At 46.8% G+C, this 17,041-nt stretch overlaps 1 protein-coding gene across 2 annotated transcripts; it reads left to right on the top strand.

Annotated features, from left to right (window-relative positions):
- The first annotated feature begins 3,918 nt into the window (after positions 1–3,918).
- Positions 3,919–16,688, top strand: HBP1 (HMG-box transcription factor 1). 2 transcript variants are annotated; one of them, XM_065743605.1, is made up of 11 exons: positions 3,919–3,956; positions 4,888–5,080; positions 6,121–6,355; positions 7,456–7,588; positions 8,327–8,438; positions 8,538–8,635; positions 8,981–9,137; positions 9,603–9,747; positions 11,955–12,284; positions 15,126–15,267; positions 16,648–16,688. In XM_065743605.1, exons 1-11 carry the CDS (start codon positions 3,942–3,944, stop codon positions 16,663–16,665), a joined length of 1,578 nt encoding a protein of 525 aa, XP_065599677.1. In that variant the 5' UTR covers positions 3,919–3,941; the 3' UTR covers positions 16,666–16,688. The 2 variants fall into 2 exon arrangements, with proteins under 2 accessions (XP_065599677.1, XP_065599675.1); XM_065743603.1 differs by having other exon boundaries at positions 8,538–8,650.
- The last annotated feature ends 353 nt before the right edge of the window (positions 16,689–17,041 follow it).

Genomic DNA, 17,041 nt, shown 5'->3' with positions numbered 1-17,041 from the left:
CACATGGCTGTGTGCTCACTGCTCCCTAAATGGGATGAGGGAGAGAACTGGAAACAAAATAGATTGCATCTATTTATATAAAAACTATTTACCAGGGCAGAAGAGAATGGAAACAAAAATGCAATATAACAATCCATCCAGCCACAGTGCAATTACTCACCACCCACTGACTGATGCACAGCACCAACGTGACACCCCACCAGCACTGTGAGGTCTCACCCCACACCAACCACTGCTCCTTTGTATGCTGAGTATGTTGGATTCAGTGGTGTCGGCTGCCTTACAAAATTTAGGATTGTATCCACATCCGAAGAGAGTTGGACTTCCTTCAGATGGATGCCAAGACTGTCCCTAAATCCTTCATCCCCATTTTGACTCGGGTATTTACAGGCTGGGCACTTCACTTGATGGACCAAAATGAGTCGAATTACCTTGAAAGGATACCAGAAAGAAAAAAAATAAGTTACATTTTCAACATTGTCTCTTCCTTCACCACATAAAATGACCTTCATTCTGACAGCACGGTGAAGAGGCAGTGGCAGAACTGCAGTGGCTGTTGGGTCCCTGCTGGGCACGGTGACTGACTGACCAGGGCCCGGTGGGATGGGGCCCTGGGCTGCTTCTGTGAGTGGCAGCCCACCCGTGGTATGAGATTGGAAGTGGGTGGGTTTAAGGCCCCTTCCAACGCCAACCATTCTGTGATGGATTGGCTGTTGGGTCCCTACTGGGACGCAGTGCTCTGCTGACTGGGCAGTGACTCTATTCTTGTCCCCATTCCTGTCCCTTCTACAATGGGAAATCCAGCAGAGCTAGAGAGCAGCAATGGTGCTGCCATTGGCTGTGTTTCCTCTTTAGAATTGTGTATGCCATACAGGGAAAAGGCCGAACTGTTATATAAAGGAAACATTGCCCAGTCAAAGCGGTGTGAAGAGCTCCAACGGGAGATACAGATACTAGGCCATTCTGACAGGATGTGCTGACTCAATCTCTTCTTATTGAGGTAAATGAAATTAGGAGACTAAAAATAGCATTGTGGCATAGTATGAATGCTTTGTCCTTTCTTCTTTCTAAGTACTGAATTATTTCATCTGAGCAGCTGTGAGGTTTTGGGAGGAGATGGTACTCTGTGTGCACACTGTTCTTCGTGGAGGATTAATTCCCTCACGACCAGGTGAGCCCCTGAGATTGCTGCCCGCAGCCCTGAAGATGCTGGAAACTCCGTTTCGATAAATGTCATATTTGGAAAAGGCAGTGCAGCTCTCACCGAGCTGTACCTTACTCTTCTCCTCCTTGCTCTGTCATGGAGTTGCATGCTGTGTTTCTTAACCAACCTCATCTTCACCATCACTTCAGTTCCCATTCTTCTTTCTTTTAGCTGAATCTGTATCATTGCATCCACAGTAGAAAACATCTGCCTGACACTCTTTGCTGTTACTGAGGCATGAAATGGTCAACATTCCTGCCACTTTGTAGGCACATTTATAAGCTGTATCCTTCTACATGAAGTGACCATATGGAGGTGGCCAACTGAGAGCAGTCCGTGCTAACTCCCAAACCATGTCTGAGAATAATTTGCTATTGGCCCTCACAAAAACTGCCCTGGATTATTCTAACAAGAAAGTACAGTACAGATGATTGTATTCCAGTGCCCCTGAGCACTCCCTGGCACTACAGCGTACACAGAGCCTCCAGATTGTCTATAGCCTGTTCTTGATTTGTTTTTTTTTGCAAGCCTTGGGCTGGCATAGGTTTTCTTATTTCCCTTTCTTCAGGATTGTTTTTCATCTGTTAGATCTTTGTTCCTGATACCAGTGTCACTTTTTGTCTTGCTTTGTCTCGGTAGGTGATAACAGTTTCACTAGAACTGGAATCTGCTATGATAACAAAATACATTTCAAGGGAGATTGATAAGAGGGACAGAGCAGGAATGGCTGTAGTACATACAGAGGTCACAGCAAAAGACCGATGTGTGAGGGTCTGGCAGAACACCTGCAGGACAGGCTGGTGAAGGTGGCATCTCTGGAAAGCAGGGTTATCTGAACTATGTGGAGTCATTTGTTAATTAGTAAGGGTGAAAACATATGCACATGTGGATGTGAAAGCATCTGTATGGCAGAATTAGTCATGATAGGTTGTATTTCAGAGAGTCGGCAGTAGCAGCTGTGGCATAAAAAGCAAGGTAAGACATCAGCTTTGGATGAGAAATTGAAGTAGAGAGGCACAAATTCAAGATGTAATATTTATTTTATTAGTATGACTCTTAATTATTTTTTTAATCTACCTTGTGGTTTCACCACTTTGAGGCTGGACAATTTCAGAAGTAAATAACCAGGTAAGATGGAGAGGGTAAATGCAGATTTATCTGTACTGTTATGTTCTGTTTGCTTGGAGTTGTTCCCGTTCTTTGTGCTTCTTGGTAGGAGATGAGAATTCCCAGTTAAGACTTCACAATCCCCCACATTATCATCTGCCTCTCTTAAAACAGCAAAAGCAGCTGGATCAGCAAAGCTACAACAACGTTGGTGTTGCACTGTATTGATTCATTCCCTGAGCACCCATTCATTTGGAGCACAGTGTAAGGTGAGGCAGGGCGTGTGCACGGAGCAACGATTTAATTACAGCCTAGATGCACAGAGTAAGGAGTTTGGGATTGACATCATCCCCTGGGAGTCAGAGGATATGAGCTCCACCGGGCGGGGGGGCTAGTAGGGAATCTTTGCTAAGGTTCTGTGTGTTCTGCTGCCATCTGCTGCGTGGAATATTCGCCCTCTTACTCAATTTTCTCTGACTAAACTTTCCACATGCAAAGAACAAAGGGTAGATTTGAAAACAAGAAAGCTGCTACGTTTCTGTTTCTGGGATCTTAAAAACAATATCACATTTGTGAGATCCTAAGTAGGATTCCCACTTTGCTCTTTGTAAGGCAGTTAAGCGTGACAGTGAGGCTCTCATTCAGCAGCGGTGTTCATTTGCCTCTCGATTCCGGGCCAGTGACGTGCGCAGACCGTGCAATTTCTCTTTTCCATTGCATAACTCCTCTGCACTGACCGTAAGCGCAGCGTTCCCTCTGCGTGCCGCTGCCAGCGCGCTCCGCGGGACACCCAGGTGCCAGGGGCCGCCGGTTTCTCTTTACGTTGCACAAATACCTTTTTTTTTTCGCTCACTTTCCCAACCCACCGCGGTGTACCCGACAGTCTGAGCTACCGACTGCCTCCGGAGCTCCAGCGCCATTTAGGAGCAGCTCGCCAGACGGGGAGGACGTTGGAAACAGCACAAGAATCCCATTATTTTCTTGGGAAGCCCCAAAATGGCATAACTGTGAACCTCTCCCTCGTTTGTTTAGAATGCCACGGATCATTTCCGAGCCGCGAAGGGCCCTTCCGACCGCCGGAGCCGCTCCAATAGCGCTGACTCACGCTGCCCCGCGTCGGCCGCCTCCAACCGGGGCCGCTAACGGCACGCAATCAGGGCAGGCAAGCAGCGCCGGCCAGGGCTCCGGCACGGAGCGTCCCCCAGCGAGGCCGGCCGGGCCGGGCTGCGGGCGCCCAGCGTTGCGGGTCCACGTGCCCCCGCGCCCCTTGTTTACCATCGGCCGAGCTCCGCGCGGAGCATGCTGGGAGCTGTCGTCTTACCGCGGCCGAGCTGGCAGGAGATGGCGGCCGCGAGGACTACAGCCCCCAGGACGCCGCTCCGGCCGCCGGGGGAGGTGTCGGCCAATGGCGGCGCCGTCTGCGCGTGATTGACGTGCGACGCGGTGCAATCCGCTGCGCCCGAGAGTCAAAACATGTCCGCCCTCCGGGCGCGTTCCGGCAGGGCCGGGCCGACGGCCAATAGGAAGCGGCGGCCGTTTGAGCGGCGTCACACTCAGCCATTCAGCGGCGGCGCGGGGTGGGACCGCGCGGGGGAACGAGGCGGGGGGGGAAGCCGAAAGGAATTCGGTAATGGCGACGGGTTCGGTAAGTGCCGCAAAGTTTGGGGCCGCCGCCGCTGGGGGCGCGGGGCCTCGCGGGGCGGGGGAGCGGCGGCTGCCGGGGCGGGGGAGGTGGCGGGGCGGACGCGGGGCTCCTGCTGCGGGGCGGCGGCAGCGCGGGGAGTGTTGTTTACTGCGCTCCGTTCCTTCCCCCCCCCCCCCCGCGGCTCCGGGAGCGTTCTGCCGCGCCGCGCTTTGGCCGCGTTACTGCCGCCCTCAGGGCGCTCGGCGGCGCCTGGGCGCGGAGGGGAGCGAGGGGCTGCGGAGCTCCCCCGGTTTCTTCTTCCTCCGCTGACTCCTCTCCTCCCCCCCCCCCCCCGCCCCGGGCTGTCAGAGCGGGATCGCTGCGCACCTCCAGGAACGGCCCCGGCCCCGCGCGCGAGGCGACCGCCGAAAGAAAGGAGCGGGTGGGGGACGACGGGGGGGTGGGGGAGGGGAACGGTGTGCCCCCCCCTCGGCCGGGCCGAGCTGTTACGCAGTTGTGAATGAATGGGGCTTGCGCGCATGCGCCGTGCAGGCCGGGAGTTTATAAACAAGGGCCGAGGCCAGGCGGGTCACGTGACGCCGGGGGGGGTTGCGGGCGCGGCGCTGTGGGAGCGGTGCGGGGCGGGGGGGGCAGCGGGGTCCCGGAGCCCTCAGCAGTCCCTCCTGAAAGCCGTGCTCCCGCAACCCGAAGGGCACGGAGGTGTCCGGGACCCGTGTGGCTGTGCCCTGCTATGAGACAGCGGCTCAGGGTACGGGGAGTAGAGCTGGTGCTGCCCGAGGCCGCACCTGGGTGCTGCGGTCGCGTGCATGCAGGGGATGTTCCCGCCCAGAGCTAACGGACATAGAAGTTTCCATCAGGAGAAGTTGTTGGACAATGGCGCGCTTAAAAGGGTTTATGTGCGGGCGAGCTTTTAACCTCTCTCTCTTTAAAGTCGGACACTTTGGAACATCCTAACATGGTGTGGGAAGTGAAGACGAATCAGATGCCTAACGCAGTTCAGAAGCTGCTGTTGGTAGTGGACAAGAGACCTTCAGGGATGAATGAGTCACTGGAGCTGCTGAAGTGTAATGAAAACCTGCCCTCTTCTCCTGGATATGCATCTTGTGACGAGCACATGGAGCTTGGTAAGCAGCACAGCCTTCAGAGCGGGCCGGTTCTGAGGCTTGCTTGGTGGCAGTTTTCCTGCAGTGGGGTTACTGGCAGCTGACTGAATGAGATGACTGACTTCATGAGGCAGTGAATTGTAGCATCTGAAAGTCCTGCTTTACAACCACTTTTTCCCTGTAACCTATTTCCAGCTCTAACACGCTGGCTTGTTGACTTAAATGTGTTCTTTGAACTTAGAGTTGTGAGTTTCTGTTCCTGATCTCCAGAGGAGCTTTTTTTGGCTCAAGAATAACAAACAGAAAGCTCAAGAGCTCCTCCTAAAGGGCAGTTGCCCGACTTGAGATCAGCTCCAAACAGACATTCCAACATAGAGGAACGTTTTAACGTTAAATGCTGGAGAAAAGTAGTGCAAGGATTGATACAGTATGGTCAATATTAGTGAATTAATTGAAATGATAGAATAACTAAGAATGATGGTACTTACTTACATGAGAGGCAGGCTGTTGTCAGTAAGTTGTGCTCTCTTGTTATCCAATACAGCACGTGAAACGTGTAGGTTACTGATAGGCATTTGCTGCTGCCAGACTGTATACCCAGCATTAATGATTTCTGAGCTGTTAGCTTCCAGTTCACTGGTGGGAACATGGCAGGTTGTACTCTGCGCAGCCTCTGACGTTGATTATTTGTAGTGACATAGTGACTGGGACAGAATAAGTCAGTTGCCTTTTACTGAAGCTGTTGATATTTTGGTGAAGCTCGTTGCCACATCTGCAGTACAGTTTTGTGTAAGCTTGTTGGTGCAGTAAGAAGGTTGAATAACCTGTTTGCGTGACATTTGTCTCAAAATGTTTGTTCAGTGTATGGCAGACTAGATTTCTGTGGACAGAAATGTTTTGCAAGTATTATGAATCGGGTTTGTGAAACGTTGGTAATGGTGAGATGAGAAAATACGATTAGTTACTTTGTTGTGGTTTGGTTTTGAATTTTATTTGCAAGTTTCATTGTAAACTAGTATTTATCAGTGGGTGTAATTACAGTGATTTGTGTGTGTTTGTAGACGATCTTCCTGAACTACAGGCTGTGCAGACAGACTCTGCCCCATCTGCGCTTTTTCAGCTCGGCACCGACGTTTCACATCAGGAATGTTCAGGGCCTTCGTGGAACCAACATACCTCAAACAGCAATTCAGAAAGTGCTCATTCTTGTGAGAATGGGGTCAACTGGCTGACAGAACTAGCAAACATCGCCACAAGTCCTCAGAGCCCTCTGATGCAGTGCTCTTTTTATAACAGGTACTGACATTTAAAGTTGTGGCTCTTGGATTTGTAATGTTATGTCTCTGGAAACATTTCCTTCTCCCTTCCCACCCTCTGGAGATCTGTTTTTAATATTTCTGTGTAGTACATTAACTCCTTTTGCAGACGGTTGCACGTGACTTGTTTCAGGGTCTGCTGCAAAAAGCTCTTAACTGCCAGCTGCAAACAGAATAGGGCACTGTAAGGACATTCCCTGAACTTACAGCATTTGCCTCGTGTGAAGCAGCAGATGAATGTGTTGTGTTCATCTCTTAATACTTATCAGTGTGGTGTAATTAGTAACAGTTATTAGTGGACTGATTGCCGTTTATTTTTATGAACTAATTGAAAATCTAATGCAATTTGTTGATATTGTTTCAGATGTGTAATCTGGAAGTTCTGTAAGGCTATGAGAAGCATTGTGGGATCTTAGAATTTTCTGGGCTTCACCATTTATCATCTGGCTCTGCTCTAGGCTTAGGATAAGAAAGTTAAATGCAGTACTGCTAACAGTAATGCTGCTGGGATGGCATCGTTATGGCAGAGCAGGTGTCTGTAGGTACTCTTAAGAATGGACTATTGATTTTGAGATGGTTGTGCAGACTTCTCCATTGTGACAAGGAGAAGCTGATGAGGAACTGATGCTGGGCAGCATTGCCTGGGCTTGCAACCCTAATACTCATCCTGTTCTAAGCATTGTTGTGGGGTATGTTTATTTGGCATTTGGCCAGCGCAGACAGAAGTAATGTTAGTATTTCATACAGAAGTTTAAAACTCTGTTGAGTGTATTTTCTGTCCCAAGACTGCAGTGTAGATGCAGCTATACACACAATTATGTTACCTGAGGTAGGTATTCAGTGGCATTTCCAGTGCACCTGATGCCTTTGGATGAAGTGCTATTAGTAATTCAGAGGAGCACAAAAGATGTTTCTTGGTTCTTCAGAACCTGAATGCAGACAGGATATTTGTATGCATAATAACTGTGGTAAAATTTCATATATGAAATACTACAAAATAAAAATAGTTTATAGTAAAGGAAGCTATGTCTTGCATTGCCTCAATCTGAAGTATTTTAAAATGCATTTTTTCTGTTGCAGATCATCTCCTGTTCACATAATAGCTACAAGCAAAAGTTTACATTCCTATGCACGTCCTCCGCCGGGGTCCTCCAAGAACGATCCCAGCTTCTCCAAGAGTGATTTGGACGAGATACCGGTCAGACACGAAAGGGTGAGCTGTCCAGAGCATTTCTAACCTAAATAAGGATGCATAAGTTAAGTGTTTTGAAGAGAGAAGCTGGGTAAAAACATGAGTTGTTAAGTTTAAGGTGGATTTTCTGTTGGTATTCATTTTACTAAATGCTGCAGACTTGTGCTACGTGGCAGTCAGCGTTTTCAACACATTCCGAGAAAGCTCTGCTTCTCTTATTCCTTCTGTAGCAAGCTTCTGACAATTGTTTTAACTCATTTCATAGCTTGAGGTGGAATATGGACCCATCTCCTTTTAGGCAGTGTTGTTTCTCCCTTTCCTGTGTATCAACTGAAGTCTGAAACGTGTCTGTTAAAAACTGTTTTTCACAGCCCTTATTAAGAGCAGACTTGGCCCTGCAGCTTTCCAGTAACTTTTCCATAGAACAACACGTGCCTGCAGTGCTTCTGTGGATAACTAAAGAGTGATAGCTTACAAACTGCTTGTATGTAAGCCTAGGATGACCCACGAGGGGACAGATGAATTTTGGAGAATGAAAAAGCAAAAAATTGAGGGACGCACATTTCAAAACAAGTTTATGAAGACACTCAATCTCTCATCTCCTGCATTCCTTGAATCTTTGTTTTCTCGTTAACGTTCCTGTTTGTGTTTAAGGCGGAATTGACAGAGATGTGAATTAGAGAATGCTCAAATATGTATAGGGCCAGCCTACAAATCCTGCATGTTAACACATGGATGCCCTTTTCCCTTTGTTAATAGACAAACAGCGAATCGGAGTCTGGTATTTTCTGCATGTCGTCGCTTTCAGATGATGATGATCTAGGATGGTGCCATTCTTGGCCCTCAACTGTTTGGCACTGTTTTCTAAAAGGTAAATATCATTTATCACTGAGTATGTATTTCTTTTTCTTTCATACATCACACTAACACTTTTTTTCCTTCTTTTTTCCTCCTTAAAAATACCTCGTAGGTTCTCGTTTGTGCTTTCATAAAGGGCGCAATAAAGAATGGCAGGACATTGAAGACTTTGCAAGATCTGAAAGCTGTGGAAAAGAAGAAAACCTCTCAGTGAGTGCTTACAAGGTAGCCCTTAGTTCTGACACATTCCCTTCAGCAGCTGTAGCACAGGATTGATGTAGCAGTGTTACTCTGTGCCTTTATTTACCATCTGGGAAGAGAGGTTTGTACTAGCTTGTCTAGTGCTGCTCCCTGTTCAGTGTCCTGCCATAGGGTGTTTGAGCTGTGTTCCTTTGGGTAGGCTTTGAATGTTTTGTCAGTCTCTGATTTCAAGAGGTGACATTCAGAAGGCTGATATTTTGTAATGTACTATAAGATGACAAGTACACACTCGTGGTGTTACAAATGTGCATGCTTTTCTTCCGTGGAAATTCTGAACGGTCTGTGTGTTTACAGGGCTATGGCTCCGATGGTTTGAAGCTCATTTCTCATGAGGAAAGCATTTCCTTTGGTGAGTCAGTGCTGAAGTTGACTTTTGATCCTGGCACAGTGGAGGATGGCCTGCTCACAGTAGAGTGCAGACTTGATCACCCTTTTTATGTTAAAAATAAAGGTATGAAGTACTACAAGTATACTTGTTTTTTCATTAAAATACTCTTAGAAGGTAGTTGCAGGTTTTACTACTGTCTCTTGTTATGGAAGGAACTGATAAAAGCAATGTTGTAGAATCAGTGTGCTGTTTGTGTAAAGAAAAATAGAATTTGAACAAACAAAACAGTAAAGCTGCAGAAATACTGTATCCAACTTGAGGAGGTTTGGTCAATATATGAGTGGAATGCAAGAAAATGGGTAAACGGGGGGAGAAAGGAAAGCAGCAAGAAAGGGAGTGTCTGTGATATTAAATACTGAGCTTCTGCTCTTGAAAGTTTCCATATTTTTCCGATGTTTCTTTTGGGTGAAAGAACCTGCATCAGACCATTTTAATGAAATGATCACATTTAGACGTGTAGGATTGCTCCATTTAAGACTAGAGAGATTTGTCTGGCCGTTTGTCTAATTTAACTCTTTACCACTTCAGGTTGGTCATCTTTTTATCCAAGCTTGACTGTGGTACAGCATGGCATTCCATGCTGTGAAATGCATCTTGGAGATCTGTGTCTACCTCCTGGACACCCTGATGCCATTAACTTTGATGATTCAGGTGTTTTTGATACATTTAAAAGGTAATTTTTGAATAAAGTGGCCTCAGTGGTTTTTGTATGTAATGAGTAGGCGCCTTACTTCAGTCTACCAGAATTTAAGCAGAACGTAGAAGAGAGAAAGAATACTTAAGGTTATTCAGAATAATTGAGAGGGGAAAGTGAGTGTCAGGAGAGCTGTGTAGTTTTGTGCTGTGCTGAACTGCGAAGTTATTTTTTGGGCTAAAGTAACTTTTCAGGCTTTGCTTATGACAGTTTCAAATGCATCAGGTGAAGCAGTAAGGAATGTATCTGTACATGTTCTTAGATGTTATGGGTTTCGTTTAGAAAACACACTATGGTTGTCCCACAGTAGTGTTAATCAGCTGTTAATGTGTGCTTCATAGGCAGCTGTGTACCTGAAACAGAGTAGTTTCCTAGTCACTAACTGATGTGCTGTGCCTTTAGAATACAGTATTTCAACACTTCCATAATTTGTTATTTTTGTAAGTTCTGCATTTTGTGTTTCTTTCCCAATACAGCAAGTGCATCTCACTTCTAGCAAAGTTAGGGCAGTCTGAGGCTTGCTGTGCTTTGAGCTTGGTCTGGGTGACCTTCAGAAGTCCCATCCCCCATAAATTATCCTAAGGAAATATTTCTTGTAAAGATTTTTCCATACCCTTCAGAGATTTCTAAATGTAGTTGAATCCATCTTTTCCTATGATGTCAGCTCTTTTATAGCATCTGTTTTTAGTCCAGTTCCTCACTGCTGTTTTTTACAATTGAAAAAATGAATTTCAAGTGCTGTTGGCAGTTTGTGTCTGAAGGGCTCTTCTGCATCTTCCATGGGGGGCAGAATGGGTTCTGCTCATCTTCACTCCTTCGCTGTTTTGTTTTTTAATTCTTACTAACTGCTGTTCTGAAATGCATATGAAGAGAGCTGGTAGAATCGTGTTTCAGTCTGACTACTGAAGAGCTGTGGCTCCTTATTCTGCAGCCTGGCTGGGCACTTCACATTCCTCTTCAGGCTGAAGAGAACGTCCCTGAGAAGGGAGCTTGCAGCAGCAGCAGTGGTTAGCAGGACAGAACCATCAGAAACCAAAATTCTGTGGCTCAGGACAGTTTGGAGAGCAGGGAGATCCTTTCCTGCCACCCTGTAAACCCACCTGCAAGCTTACAGGGGATTTTGGAGACGATCCTTCAGTCTCCACCCCTTGCTTTGGTCCCAGCCCCCAGGACGGGGCTGCTTGCCCACGTGGGGCCGGGCTGCTGCTTGCAGTGTTTCTGGGCTGGTAGTTGTTTTGTTTTGGAGAAGGGAAAAAAAAACAACTTGCAATCCTTTAGTTTTGTCATAAACTGCTTAAGGATAGCCATGCTGAGCAGCACGTGGAAGGAGCTTCGCAGTTACATACTGCAAAGTGGTTGCTAATCCAGAGTTTTGAAGTTACAGCTCAGCAGTGCCTTTATAGGTGTGTTTTCTTCACACTGTGTGATAAAGCCTGCGGTTCCCAGGCTGCTCTGCAGGAGCAGGAGTCTTTATGTAAAAGGATTTATCTCTGCAGGAGACTGTTTGTTATCACATCTTCTGTAGTGGCTGGAGTTCACTGAAGTTGGTGGTCAACACCAAAATAGAGCAGTACTATAGTATTTATAGGTGCAGGTTGTTGGGAGCAACTCATTAAGCTTGGAACAGGGAGGGATCTCGCATTTTTGTCACTAGAGGGCAGACGTGTGTCAGCTTTGAGCTCAGTTGCAATACCTTTGCCCTTAAAACATTTTTATTAGTTTGTCTGTAATTGTAGAGTAACGATTTAGAACAATTATTTGTATAAGAATGTATGTAACACTATTTACTTTAATATAATGGTTTCATATTTGTTATTTCCATGTTTTTGCAAGCAAACTCAGCACTCCTCCTCCCCAGGTCAGTTGTCACTTCAGTAGCTATTGTGCACTGAGCAGCTCTGTGATACGGGTAGGACGGGTGCAGAAAGAAAGGATTTGAGAATGTGACATTGAGGTTTGTGTGTAATGCACTGATGCACAGCTGGGGAGCCGATGGTGCACAGCAGATGCTACAGAGCTGTGGTTCGTCTCCCTGACTCTTTTTATCCACTGATGTCTGTGACAAGCACACGCTGACACAAAAGGCACCAGAGTTCTAGAGGGCTAGCAGGGATGGAAAGTGAGCAGCTGCCTCCGGACTGTGCGTGTTGAAGATCTGATCGTTTTGTGGTGTCTTTTTCCTCTAGTTACGACTTCACACCGCTGGATTCCTCGGCAGTGTACGTGCTCAGCAGCATGGCTCGCCAGCGTCGCGCTTCTCTGTCGTGCGGAGGATCAAACAGTCAGGATGCTGAGAGATCAGAATGCAGTGCTAAAAACTGTGCATCTGCTGCGTCAGCGCATCTTTCCTCCACGTCTTTGTACAGCAAAGCTGGCAAAAGCCACGGCTCAGGGACTGCAAGTACTGTGAGTGCCACTTCTCCAAACAAGTGCAAAAGACCAATGAATGCCTTCATGCTTTTTGCCAAAAAATACAGAGTTGAATATACTCAGATGTATCCAGGGAAGGACAACAGGTAACGGTCTAAAATTACGGTTTGCTTATTAGTGGGAGCTGGGAGCACGGCCGTGTGCTGCTGTTAAACACAGACTGGAGTAAACGCAGGGCTGAAATAGTTTGTATCATTACATAAAGACTGACAGAAGGCATTCAGGTGCAGCAGCTGAGGTTGGTACACCATGCTGCCGGCACCGTGTGTGCACAGCAGTCCTTGTTAGCACTGATGAGAAATGTTGGTGGGGAAAGAAGTGCCAGGCTGTGCTCAGGTGTTGTCAGAGAAGCAGGGAAGTTCTGGTTGTTGTAGGATAGCCATAATTGTCTTAGTACTGTATCAGTGAAGTCACAGCCATTTATTTTAAGTTGTATGTTGTATTAAATAATGAGGTACCGTTTGATTAAATGTCTGAATGATCTTAATCCAGACAGCACAGGCAAATTTTGCTTGTCCTAAAGGCATGGAATGACCGTCTGGAATGTGCCAGAAGAGCTGTGCTTATCTGTGCTCAGGGGAAAGGATCTTGCCTTGTTCTTTCATGCTTATAAAGCTGCCTGTTGTATGTATGTGTTGAAGTACACTGAATACCTTCTGCCAGCTCTACGTATGAATGAAAGCACACAAACGCACCCATCTTAAAATCAGATTTTTTTGAATGTGTGTAGAACAAAAGCTACAAACATAAAAGTTGTGTTTCACATAAAAGTTCTGGTAAGGAATGGGGCAGAAGTTAAAGGTGATGGTGCTGTAAGGGGGCTCTGGCTATTTCTGAAGCTGCTGCTGAGAAACAAAGTCCTGCCATGCAAGCAGCCCACCCTTGCACTGCAGGCAGTCTCGTGTGTCCTGGCAGTGATGTTCTGCAGTGTTTCTGGTAATGTCAGCTGTCCTCAAATTCATTGCAACTACAAGTGAGAAACTGACAGAAATTCAGCTGAGGAGGGTTTTGATTACTTAGTTCAAAAGTGCTGATTAAATGGCTGCAGTGAGCTGGAGCTGCAGCTGCATGAAGTTGAGAATAGTTGGAATCTTTCAGTGAGTACGTTCACATTGAAGCAAAGTAGTGAGTTACAAGTAAGCTTCTGAGTGCACTGCTCCCTGTGCCTTCTGAATGCACTTTCTTGGCATCCAATGAGAGTCCAGCAACTGACTTCCTAGGCATTCAGCTGCTCTTATGTGTTGCTGTAGCTGTTGGGAGGCAACTCTCATGTTCTCAAATGCAAGTGTGTTTGGTTTTCAGAGTACTGAGCAGTACCATAGTTTTATGTAGTGCCCATTTCTATACTTCGGAATTGTGTTTGTTAGAACCTTTCTGTGTATCTGTGCACATGAGCAATGGCAAAACTTGGAACTGTTCAGAGCTGAACTGTTCAGAGATGAAGTGGCTCAGGACATGTCACAGAGGCAGCGAGCTGCAGGCACTCAGAGCCCAGCGTGCATGTGGGGCTATACTTCAGAGACCTGGTCGTCAGGCTCACGCTTGTTGCTTCTGCTGTAGCTGTAGCTAGACTGAATTGTGTCTTCAGAAGGATGAATAGCCAGGCATCTCACCAGCACAGGAAGAAGAGAAAGGCAGCGTGTGGAGTGCAGCAAAGTTCTGGAGGGATGGAAGGGTTGTGGGGGCAGCTCTGTAGTATTTGTTTCCGGGTGGGAGAATCAGGGTTCTTACATCAGGAAGTGTCTCTGTATGCATCTTTTTCTGTCTCAGAGGTTCACTGATAGAAGTGTTTCCTTGGAGAAATGAAGCTCTCATCTGTACTGTACATTTCTTGAGCTTTTTTAAATGTTCTGATGAGCCCTCTCTTTCAGTGCCTCCATGCAGTTCGAGTGTGGAGATACCCTTTCTTTGTACCTTTATTTATTGCATTTGAAATGCAGATATTTTGGAGGTTGTATTTGGTGATATAATAATAATATATGGCTTTCTCAGCGCTCCTTGCTCTGAGTCACAGTGCTCTTCCCAGGGAGGACGTGCAGCCCACTGCCTGGGAATGGCTTCACCACCAGCAGGGAGCTTTGTTAGTGGGAAATGAGTATTTCTAGTTGCATACACCTTTTTCTTAGAGCTGGTTGTACTGCTGTCATCATTGCCACCTGAAGCCACCACTATAGCTGCTCTGTAGATGAATAACTGTTGATAGGGCAGCGACTGTGTGCAGAGATCTGCATTCAGCCAAAGGATGGCATTAACGTTTTAATGGAATATTGATCCAACATTTGAGAGCACAGTTAAGCAATATGGCACAACAGCATGGGGAAATATTGTCCAGAGGTCACCGAGCTTATAAGGAGCAGGAAGACAAGTCGTTCAGCTCTTGGAAGGAGCGATGGCTGTGCTGCTGGAACAAATGGTTCCTCTGTGTGCAGGAACATTGCACGGGAACAGAGCTGTGTGCTCGGCCCACTCGTGTTCTCCTCGCTGGGGGCTGGAGGTGGAGGAAGCTCCACGGATCACGAAGCAGACGCGGGGGCTGCAGTTACTCAGACCCGTGCTTGCCTGTGGTCACACTCAGATCATTGCCCTAATTATTAGAGAACATATTTCCAGCAAATCTGTCATACAAGCTTATGGTAGGGAAGTAGAGCAAAGCAGCTGGCAGGTAGCACTTGGTGGTGGCCTCAGCACTGCTGACCATCATCACTGTGTGCCCATGTGCACACACCTGCAAATCTGAGAGTGCCCGGTGAGCAGGTCAGCTCTCACAGAAGCCTCAGCTGTTTAGCTGGTGAAAGGGAGAAGGTGATGGGGAAGAAATGACTGATATCTTCTGTGCATTTTTTTAACGTTTCTTAAGGGGCTGAGATTAAAAAATAAAAAAAATAGTAAGACCCTATTTTGACTGCAGCCTGAAATGTGTCTTGCAGAGCCATAAGTGTGATACTCGGTGACAGGTGGAAGAAAATGAAGAATGAGGAGAGACGGATGTACACGCTAGAAGCCAAGGCCTTGGCAGAAGAACAGAAACGTTTAAATCCTGATTGTTGGAAACGAAAACGAACAAATTCTGTGAGTTTCCTCAGGCTGTTTTGTTGGGTTTTTTTCCCATTGTGCAGTTACATATGTTTGTATGGTAGCAGCAGTGTTTTCTGTCTGTTTGGGATGTGCTGTGCTCTGCTGTCCTCCCTTGTGGGACACAGGAGGCACACAGCACACATCTGTCTCTGTGTTTTATGAGAGTTCTGTAACTGTTGGACTGGAAGTGAGTGTGCTCGGGGGGGTGAGCTTCTGGTTGAAGTAACTAAGCCTAGCAGGTTGTAGCCAAGGTAAGGCTGTCCCTTGATCTGAAATAACTGAAGCTTCCCAGACTCCTGCTGCTGTTCTTCAATGAAAGATTTTTCTTTACTGTTTTCGGGTGGGTTTTACTCTGTACATAGGAAATTACTGAAGGAGCAAAACTAATACCTTTTTTCTTCAGTTTCCTTCATTGTTGCATTTTAATCTTGAAATACACCGGGTAATACTTCCCACGTAGGGAAAGCTTTTCCTGCTGTGTAATGATCAGATTGAGAGTCAGTAGCTGATGAGCGTTTTCAGGCTAACCTGCAAGTCCCAGCAGGTGTGTGGGAGGAAAGGAAGGGCCCTGTGAGGCACAGTGTCGGCCATCTTACACCTGAGCAAGAGTGCCACATGCTGTGTATTGGACTTAGTGGGTGTAATAAACTCAAGTTCTTGCTTCTCCTTTCCTACGTACTGAGCCTGTTTTCTCAAGCACCTACCCAAGTGTTGCTCAAAGACTGCATAAGAGATAACTCCAACACCAAAGGGCTTCCTTCTTCACTGCTCCACGTACTCTGCTGAGGGGTCCTCAGAGGGTTTCACCACATCCCAGCTGCCAGGTGTTCACTGTCATTTCCAGATGTTGCACTGTATCCTATTTTAATCAACAGTGGCAGCCCCGTTAACTTTCATATGGTTTTTGGTTAAAGTTGCTACTTCTTAATGCCATTTTTACGCTGCAGGAGCCATGGGCCTTGGCCTGACAGCTCACATTCATTTCACACACACAGCCGCTGAGCTCAGTGCTGCACGTGTGGTGGAACGTTTGGGTTGGCTTTAGGGGGAAGGATATCCCCTTAACCCACCGCAGCAGGGTGCTCCCCGTTGCAGTAGGTCCTACAGCAGCAGGAGACAACTGGTTTAATTGCTGTAATGAACAGAGCATTGTGTTCACAGCTCCAGATAACAGTGGTCGGCTCCAGGCTGACGCAAAGAACTTCTCGTGGTCTTTTGCTGACCAGGGCATAAAATCGTCTGCTTCGGGCTTTTGTTTTCTTCTGAATAAGTGAGCAGCGATGACAGTACTTCCGAATCTGAGTTTGCTGCCATTAAGGTAATGGCTGCTTCCCCTCTGCCTGGTAACTGCTGACTGCTCTTCTCTCTGTCCAGGGCTCACAGCAGCACTGAGCAGCGCTTCTGCCGCCCGCGATCACAAAGCGGCTGCTGCCGGATGGCGGGAAGGGCCGAGACGGGGCTGTTGTGAACTTGTGTGACCGTAACACGCGGGCACCATCGAGTCAGAAGTGATGCAAAGGAGTGCGGATTGCTTTTTACAATAGAACATAAAGTAAGCTAAAACTATCAACATTTTAAACCAAATTGCCTTATTTTTCTTCCAAACTTCATATACGTATCAGGTAACATAGGCTTGAAAATGGATATCCTGTGGTGCTAAAGTACTTCAGAAAGAGGTGAAGGAGATGTGTATAAATGTTTATTTTTAAAAGAAAATGTACAAAAAGGGGAATTTTAAAATATGTAACAGCTGTTTATACGCATCGAT

This window comes from Cyrtonyx montezumae, unplaced genomic scaffold (genome assembly GCF_038088225.1).
Source record: "Cyrtonyx montezumae isolate F1298 unplaced genomic scaffold, pur_monq_1.0 scaffold_3, whole genome shotgun sequence".
Lineage (NCBI taxonomy): Eukaryota > Metazoa > Chordata > Aves > Galliformes > Odontophoridae > Cyrtonyx > Cyrtonyx montezumae.
The sequence above is the reverse complement of the archived record's forward strand: the minus strand, read 5'-3'. Positions and strand labels throughout refer to the sequence as shown.

Excerpts from the sequence above, each read along its gene's own strand:
- HBP1 (XM_065743603.1), top strand. Across the intron at positions 7,589-8,326 it reads TACCGGTCAGACACGAAAGG|ACAAACAGCGAATCGGAGTC; the intron begins GTGAGCTGTCCA and ends CTTTGTTAATAG. Across the intron at positions 8,439-8,537 it reads TTGGCACTGTTTTCTAAAAG|GTTCTCGTTTGTGCTTTCAT; the intron begins GTAAATATCATT and ends AATACCTCGTAG.